Source organism: Adelges cooleyi, unplaced genomic scaffold (genome assembly GCF_023614345.1).
Source record: "Adelges cooleyi isolate 19-005CV unplaced genomic scaffold, UGA_ACOO_1.1 ACOO_flye_CR_arks_rails_tigmint_CR_PRNA_55, whole genome shotgun sequence".
Taxonomy (NCBI): domain Eukaryota; kingdom Metazoa; phylum Arthropoda; class Insecta; order Hemiptera; family Adelgidae; genus Adelges; species Adelges cooleyi.
In genome coordinates, this window is record NW_026096241.1 from 465,600 (window position 1) to 473,030 (window position 7,431).

Sequence of the window (7,431 nt, forward strand, 5' to 3'; positions counted from 1 at the left end):
GTTTTTGGTCAATTTTATCTTGACAATAATGTCTTAAGAAATGGAACCTGCTTTCGATAGAGTCTATCAAAACAGGTTGAAGGCCAAAAGGATCAAACTATACCGACAACAAACGCAAGGCATTTGATATGTATAATAATAATTAGTGATAAAATTACTTTCAAAAACATGATAAGTAATCACTATTTCTACGGGCATCGCGTTATAAATAATATATTTTTACTAGTTTTCCAGTTAAATGTAAACTAATTATACTAAAACGGTTTTTTTTAGCTAAAAAAACAGATTTTTTTAGTCCAAAAACCAAAAAAATAATAACTTTTGTTGTTTTTTTTCATCCAAGCTAATAAATTGGCAGTATATTATATGAGATTGGCGAAAGTGATTTATTATATGATCATATGCGCCAAATAATAACTTAAAAGTACAAATAAAACATTAACAAAAAATAAAATTACAATAAAAACAGTTAGCGATAGTTAGCGACAACACTAGGAACGAACACGGTCAACAACAGTTCTTGGTAAGTGGCGGCAGCGACGACGACGGCGACGGCGGCGACGACGCACACTGTGGCGGTTGTACGCCGGGCGGTAACGTGGTCAAGAACACTTTGGGCGTGTTCGGGCCGGACTGGAAATAGTACTGCGGGTACCGTTGTCCCGTGGCCGGGTTGTAGTAGGCCTGCGAGCACGACTTGGCCGGGTACGTGGTGAAGTATATGGACGGCGGTTCGGGTGCCGGCACGACGATGGGTTGCGGGGCGTAGCCGCCGGGGTGGTCGTTGATCACTATGGGGCCGGGCCCGTTCTGGGGCATGATCAGCGGCGGCGGCGCGGGACTGAGCTCGGGGATGGACACCACAATGGACGGCGCGGGGCCGGAAGGAATGAATATGGGACGGGGACGCTGGGCCTTTTTGGGCAACGTCACCATCATGGGACCGTGCGCCGGGCCCGGGACGATGACTTGCCGCGGCGGCGCCGGCAGCGGCGGTAGTTTGGCGACGAAAGTGGGGGCGGCCGAAGACTGGGCGTTCTGCAGCTTGGGCAGCAGGCCGGACGCCGACAGGGTGTTCAACAGCGGGTACACCACGGACCGCGGCAGCGAGCCGATGGCGGACGGCGACGCGGACGATATGGCGGCCAGCAGGGCGAGCAAACCGGCGGGCTGCACTTGGTTCAACACGCCGGGCGACGAAGCGACGGCGTTGAGAAGCGTCAACAGCGCGTCCGGTGTCAACGAGCCGAACAGTTGCGGATTGGTGGACAGAGTGTTCACTATGCTGCCGAGCGCCGGTTCGGGTAGCGCGTTCAACGTGGACGTCGAGCACAGTGTGGACAGCAGGGCGACGAGCGGCTGAGACTTGTCGGGCTCGACGGGTGCGTTCGGACAAGCGCCGTCGGAACTCTAAAACACACAAAAAAATTATAACTTTTTATTAGTTTTTTATAAACAGTCTTCTGTCAAGCTAATATATTTGTTTCATCACAAAACGGATATTATATTGTCACTCTTTTTTTTTTTTTAAATATTTTTTATCATTGCCATCCGTTTTGCGCACAGTCATCACAACAACGGCAATTTTGAGTTGACACGACCGTTTGTACGGGTTTCATTTGTGTTATTCAACGTTATTGTGTATGTTATATTTTGTATTGTATATACCTTAAACTGCAGCAAGCACACGGCCGCCAAGACAACCAGTGTCGACCTCTTCATCCCGCGAAGACGTTTTGCCGGTCGATGACGATTGCAATATGAATGTGCGGTGCAAAAGACGCCTGCGATGGCTTATATAACGTGCGATAGCCGATAACCGACGGTGTTGTGTGCGCCGTGTGGTTCAGAAATAATAATAAAACGTTCAGGAATTGGCTGGACGATAATGGAAGAAGCGCCTTCTCACTCAGATACGCCAGGAACGTGATTTGTATTAACCGTTTATAATCGTAATAAAAATAGAAAATATTATGCTCGAGCAATGCCGAACGTTATCGCCGCGTAAACGACTCGAATTCTTCAGTAGACCTATCCGAGATATAAAGAATAAGATTTCATAAGAAAAAAATACAATTAAAACTCAATTGTTTTACACGTGGAAGACATCTGCAAAAAAAAAAAACATTGAAGAAACCGCACAAACATCGTTTTTTTATTCCTTCTTGTAGTCTTATTAAGTCCCTTAACGTACAATGTGTAAAATGAAAAACAATACATCAACAAGTGATTACTATGATTACTTGTATGTGGTTATATAAATTAAGCATACTGTAATTAGTCATATTTTTCAAAAATAAATTAAACAGATGTGTGTTGAGTAGTATCAACAATACATGCATTAATAATTATTCACACACACACACACACACACACTATTCATTAAAATTGCTTAATATTGATGTTACCCATCCGCATGTCACTTTGGAAATAAATGCTTACCTACTCAAAAATAATCTTTTAATTTGTCCTAAAAACCGTGTAGTTTTGTTGATTTATTTAAAAAACAAATACAATTTTTTTTATTATGAACGCATCTGAAATGTTTCAAACAAGACTAACAAAATAATATATTGCGTTTTATCTAATTTTTTTTTTTTTATTATTAAATTTAACACACAGCGCTCTTTTTTTCATTATACCGTCTACTCTCTTTTTAAACCAAGGCCATTCTCGACAAACGTATACGGAATTTAAGCATTCAAGAAACAATGAAGCCATGAAAAAATGTCAGAATTAAAATACAAAATGTGAATGTTGGATTAATAATACAAAGAAAAGTCGACGAGATAATCTAGATAAAGTTCTCATTATTTTCAATATTGTCTACGATTGTACACATCAGAGCTTAACGTTTAAATTAAAATTTAGAAAAAATTGCCTATACCTATCTCCTTAATAAATATGGGGATACGAAGTCCGCTTAATGTTATAAAACTAGATTTTTTTTCTATTTATCACTAATTGGGTGTCTAAGTAATATTACTCAGCTGCGTTTTTTTTTTAATAAACATTATTTATTAAACAAAAAAAATCAACGACTGTCGCTGTTTTTTTTTTTTAATAATAATATACTTGATTAACTGGGAACTGTATTATGACGAATGAGATTTGTTTGTTATTCGCTGGTCTTTTTATAACTTCCGATATCGGACGGATAATACTTTGGTTTGTTGTTAATTTAAAAATAAAAAAACATGCCGATAATTAAAACGTAAAAACGTAGCACATTGGGAAAAAATTTCACGTTTGATTTGTAATCATCACACGGTAATATTTTTCGCTATTAAAGATAATGTTGTCTTATTGTTTGTTGGTTTTATTATCGAACATATAGATTAAACAAACAAATATTATATAAAATCTATATCAATTTATAACACGGACATGGTAAATAAACAAGACCGTATAAAAGAAACGCATTTCAGCAGCAGAATCACAGTTGAACAGCCGAAGCATTTGTAAGTGGTAAAAAGAAACCATCATGAAGGCGTCGACGTTCATTGGATTGTTCGCCTTGTGCGTTGTGAAATTTCAGGTAAGTTTTTTCACACACCGACGATGACATGTTGAATGTCCTGCAATGTTTAACGTGTTCCCATAATGTTGTGGCAATTTCGTTTTCCAGGGCTTTCAAGTCGAAGGTGCGTGCGTGCCACTTTGTGGAGCACCTGCATTGCCACCCTCGTGCACCTCTCCCCCGGTGAATCCGTCGGTCTCTCAGTTACCAGAACTCCTCGAATTGTTGAGTTTACTTAGCAAAAGCCCAGCTCCAAGTCCGGCCCCACCTCCAGTCTTGCCCCCACCATGCCCATGTCCACCTGCCTTGCCCCCGCCATGCCCATGTCCACCTGCCTTGCCCCCGCCACCTGTTGTGCCACCACCATGTCTTCCACCACCTGTCTTGCCCCCACCTGTCTTGCCACCACCATGTCTGCCACCACCAGTTTTGCCCCCACCATGTCTGCCACCACCAGTTTTGCCTCCACCATGCTTGCCAACCCCGTGTCTGCCACCACCTGTCGTGAAACCACCTGTTGTGCCGCCACCTGTGAATCCTGTTATCGCCCTGCTTAGTACGCCTTGTGCTATTACGAAACTCCCGTTGCCACAACTGCTGGACCTGTTGAACTATATCGTGTGCAACCCTGCGGTGTTGTCCGGTGTACCGCCAAAGGTTATTATCGAGTTGCTCGCATTCGTCGCGTCCAACCCGGCCGTCTTGCAAGCCATACCGGTCGACACGCTGCTCGGTCTGGTCAAAGCTGTTCTAGCCTTATTGCCCGTATTGTCGACCGTCGTGCCGGCCAACATCCTCCAGGCTTTCTTGACCGCTCTTTTGGCAGCCAAAGGTATCACCAGTCCAGCGACCTCTACGACTATTCAAGCCCAAGTGTCCCTGCCACCGGCACCGACACCGACCATCGTGGCCGGACCCAACACACCGCCAATAGTCGTCCAGTTGCCCAAGGTGGCGTTGCAAAAAGCACCGGTCGTTTTTCCAGCCGGTCCATCGCCGAATTTGCTACTGAAACTCTGCCAAGCTCCTCCTCAGCCCCCGAAAGTCGTCGGCAACACCTGCTCCGGACCGATAATCATCAACGACAACAGTAAAGTCAAAGACCCCACTATCACATGTGCACCGGCGCCACCACCTTCGAGTGTTATCTTGGAATTGCCCTCGCCAAATCCGGCCGGCCCTCCTATAGTGTTGCCACCTTCACCTTTGCCACAAGTGTTCTACAACCCTGGTGACATCTGCAGCTTCGCCGACATTGTTCTGCAGTCACCACCTCTCCCGCCTAAGTTGTTCACTATGCCGCAGCCACCATTGTCTCCACAACCAGGCTACCCAATCCCTCCACCATGTCCACCGTTGCCACCCGTACTTGCTTCGATACCTTGTCCCCCGTCTTGTGGTTGTTAGAAACAATGTAATGTTAACGAACTAAAATTTTGAGCTAATTAACAATGGTAGTTACAGTAGCCGTATAACTCACACAATAGAATAAAACAATACCCAAATGTAGTAAATAAAATAGGCCAACAACGATCATAATAATATGTAATTTTAATATTAATAAAAAAAAAAAATGTATTGAATATTATCATACATAAGTGATATATGTGACTATTGACTATGAATCTGATTATAATCACCAAAAAAAAACCTTAATACTTGGTATGAAAAATTTTTAAAAATAATAGCTAAATTCGTCAAAAAGAATGTAAAGAGTAAATAAGGCATAAATTATCACAAACCAATACTTATGGTGCTTTGGATGACAAAATAATAACACTTTCAACAATGTGTATAGTATTTGTGGCTATCGTTTATTGAAAATGATTAAACAGTTTTAGCAGTAACAATATTACAATAGAATAATAATTCTTTTGATTTAATGATATCCGCAATGTATTGAGAATAGAAATAATATAGGGTAACAATCAGAACAGTCTTTTTACAACCGCAACAATTTGTCGTAAAACGTTCTACACAATATTTTGAATTATGCAAAATATAAGTAGTCAAAAGGTTTTAGACCGAAACAGTTCTTAACAACCGCAGATGGAAGAAGGCACACTTGGTACAGTGGCGAGCAAGGCAGGCAATTGTTGGCATGGGGGTGGTGCGTAATAGGGCTGTGGGCAAGCTGGGGCGGCTGGAGCGACAAACAAGTTCGGTAGACCAGATGGGGCTTGTAAAACTATGTCTGGGGTGCTGGAGCTGGAGCCTGGGCTGTATAAGATTTGTGGCAAAGGTGCGGGCGGCAACACTATGGGTGCGCTGGGCGTTGGAGTTGGCAGGGACACGACGATGTTGGCTGGTGGTGGAGCTGGAGCGTTGGTGATCGTACCGCTGTGTGAGTTTTGGCTGTCGTTGATGATGATCGGACCTGGAGCACAAGCTGGCAGGATGGTCGGGCCACAAGACGGTTGTTGTTGCAGCTTAAGCAGTAAGTTGGGAGCTGGTCCGCCTGGGACGACGATTGGGGTTCTGGATACGGTTTTCTTTGGCAGTTGGACGACGATTGGGCCTGGAGCCGGGGCGGGAGCGATGATTGGTGCTGGTGCGGCGGGGATGGACAAGCTAGCGACAACTGGCGCAGACGATGAAGGCAGACCAAGAGCTGGCAACACGGGGGCCAAGAGAGCCAACAGAACAGGTTGGGGAATGAGTGGCAACAGAGCTGGGGCTGCGGTAGCGATGGCCTTGACGAGACCGAGGATGATGGAGGGTGGGACTAAGGCGACGATTGCCGGGTTGGCGGCTAATTCGGCGAGGACGGCGATGAGTACATTGGGTGGGATAGCGACCAACAAGGACGGGTTGGACGCCAATAAAGTGAGCAAATTAATGAGCACTGGTGGAGGGATGGTGGGCAAGAGAGCTGGGTTGTTGGCGAGGGTGGTCAAAAGGCAAACGATGGCTGTAGGGGGGACTGAAGGTAAAGCGGCTGGGTTGCTGAGCAAAGGAAGTAAGGAGGCCAACGGGAGAGGAGATCCAACGGGTGTTGCTGGGAGGGATAAGGGTGCTGCTGGTAAGGCGCATTGTGCGTTTGTGCTCTAGAAAAACATTGGGAAAAACAAATTAAACACTTTTTTAACAATTGTTGAGGAGTCATAATGAACTGTATTGTTTACTTACTCTCAGTGTGAAAAGACACACAACCGCACAGGCAACGAAGACGGTCTTCATGTTTTTTTTTTTTAAGGGGGATTTTTCTTTAATGAATTATTCCAAGAAAATATTGGGTTCAATGTTGAGTGTGTCTGTACAACGGATTGCTCACACTTTTATACTATTAATTATGTAGGAAACGAACTGCACTCTGATAGTCTATCTGAATGCATTATCGTTTCAGGAGTTTACACCACATTTCTTCTGTGTTATCGTTTTTATACAAATTATATTCGTGATGATATATCGTTTTACTTGCATTTCCCATCACACGAGGAAATCATAATCCATTTTTTTGGAATGAGTTTTTTTTTTCTAAGTCTTTTTTCATTTGAACTCTAATGTCGATAAGTATTAGTCTATATCATAGTCGCGAAATAAGGCGAACCAAATAGGCAACTCATTTACACGCATAATTTTTTGCTAAACATTTACTTTTATTTCATCAATTGATTTAACTTTAAGGAGTATTATTTATAGTTAATATTTTGAAGTGCATAAATATTACATTGTTATAATACCGTCTTGTTATATGTTATTTTTTTTTTTAGTTTTCATAAGTAATGCAAGTGCTTCAATCAAGTAAAATATAATTAAATATAATACAATTTTACAAAAATAGAATGTTTCTTATTAGTTTGTAACAATTCTATTAAGAAAATAGTTTCTGTATAGTTACATGGAGATTTAACGCAATTATAAATTTACACAAATGGTTTTATAAGTGTTCAAATTTTTGTTCGCCTCTT

General features: G+C 42.6%; 3 protein-coding genes across 3 annotated transcripts; 1 reads left to right on the forward strand and 2 right to left on the reverse strand.

Annotated features, from left to right (window-relative positions):
* Positions 1 to 360: 360 nt before the first annotated feature.
* Positions 361 to 1,834, reverse strand: LOC126842599 (uncharacterized). Its single transcript, XM_050579643.1, has 2 exons — positions 1,669 to 1,834; positions 361 to 1,410 (listed from the first exon to the last, which is right to left on the reverse strand). The coding sequence occupies exons 1-2, from the start codon at positions 1,720 to 1,722 to the stop codon at positions 508 to 510; spliced, it is 957 nt and encodes a 318-aa protein (XP_050435600.1). The 5' UTR covers positions 1,723 to 1,834; the 3' UTR covers positions 361 to 507.
* A 1,650-nt stretch (positions 1,835 to 3,484) lies between these two features.
* LOC126842538 (uncharacterized) lies at positions 3,485 to 4,927 on the forward strand. The gene is made up of 2 exons (XM_050579548.1): positions 3,485 to 3,538; positions 3,629 to 4,927. The coding sequence occupies exons 1-2, from the start codon at positions 3,485 to 3,487 to the stop codon at positions 4,925 to 4,927; spliced, it is 1,353 nt and encodes a 450-aa protein (XP_050435505.1).
* A 409-nt stretch (positions 4,928 to 5,336) lies between these two features.
* On the reverse strand, positions 5,337 to 6,757 carry LOC126842582 (BCL-6 corepressor-like protein 1). Its single transcript, XM_050579621.1, has 2 exons — positions 6,650 to 6,757; positions 5,337 to 6,567 (listed from the first exon to the last, which is right to left on the reverse strand). The coding sequence occupies exons 1-2, from the start codon at positions 6,698 to 6,700 to the stop codon at positions 5,557 to 5,559; spliced, it is 1,062 nt and encodes a 353-aa protein (XP_050435578.1). The 5' UTR covers positions 6,701 to 6,757; the 3' UTR covers positions 5,337 to 5,556.
* Between the last annotated feature and the right edge of the window lie 674 nt (positions 6,758 to 7,431).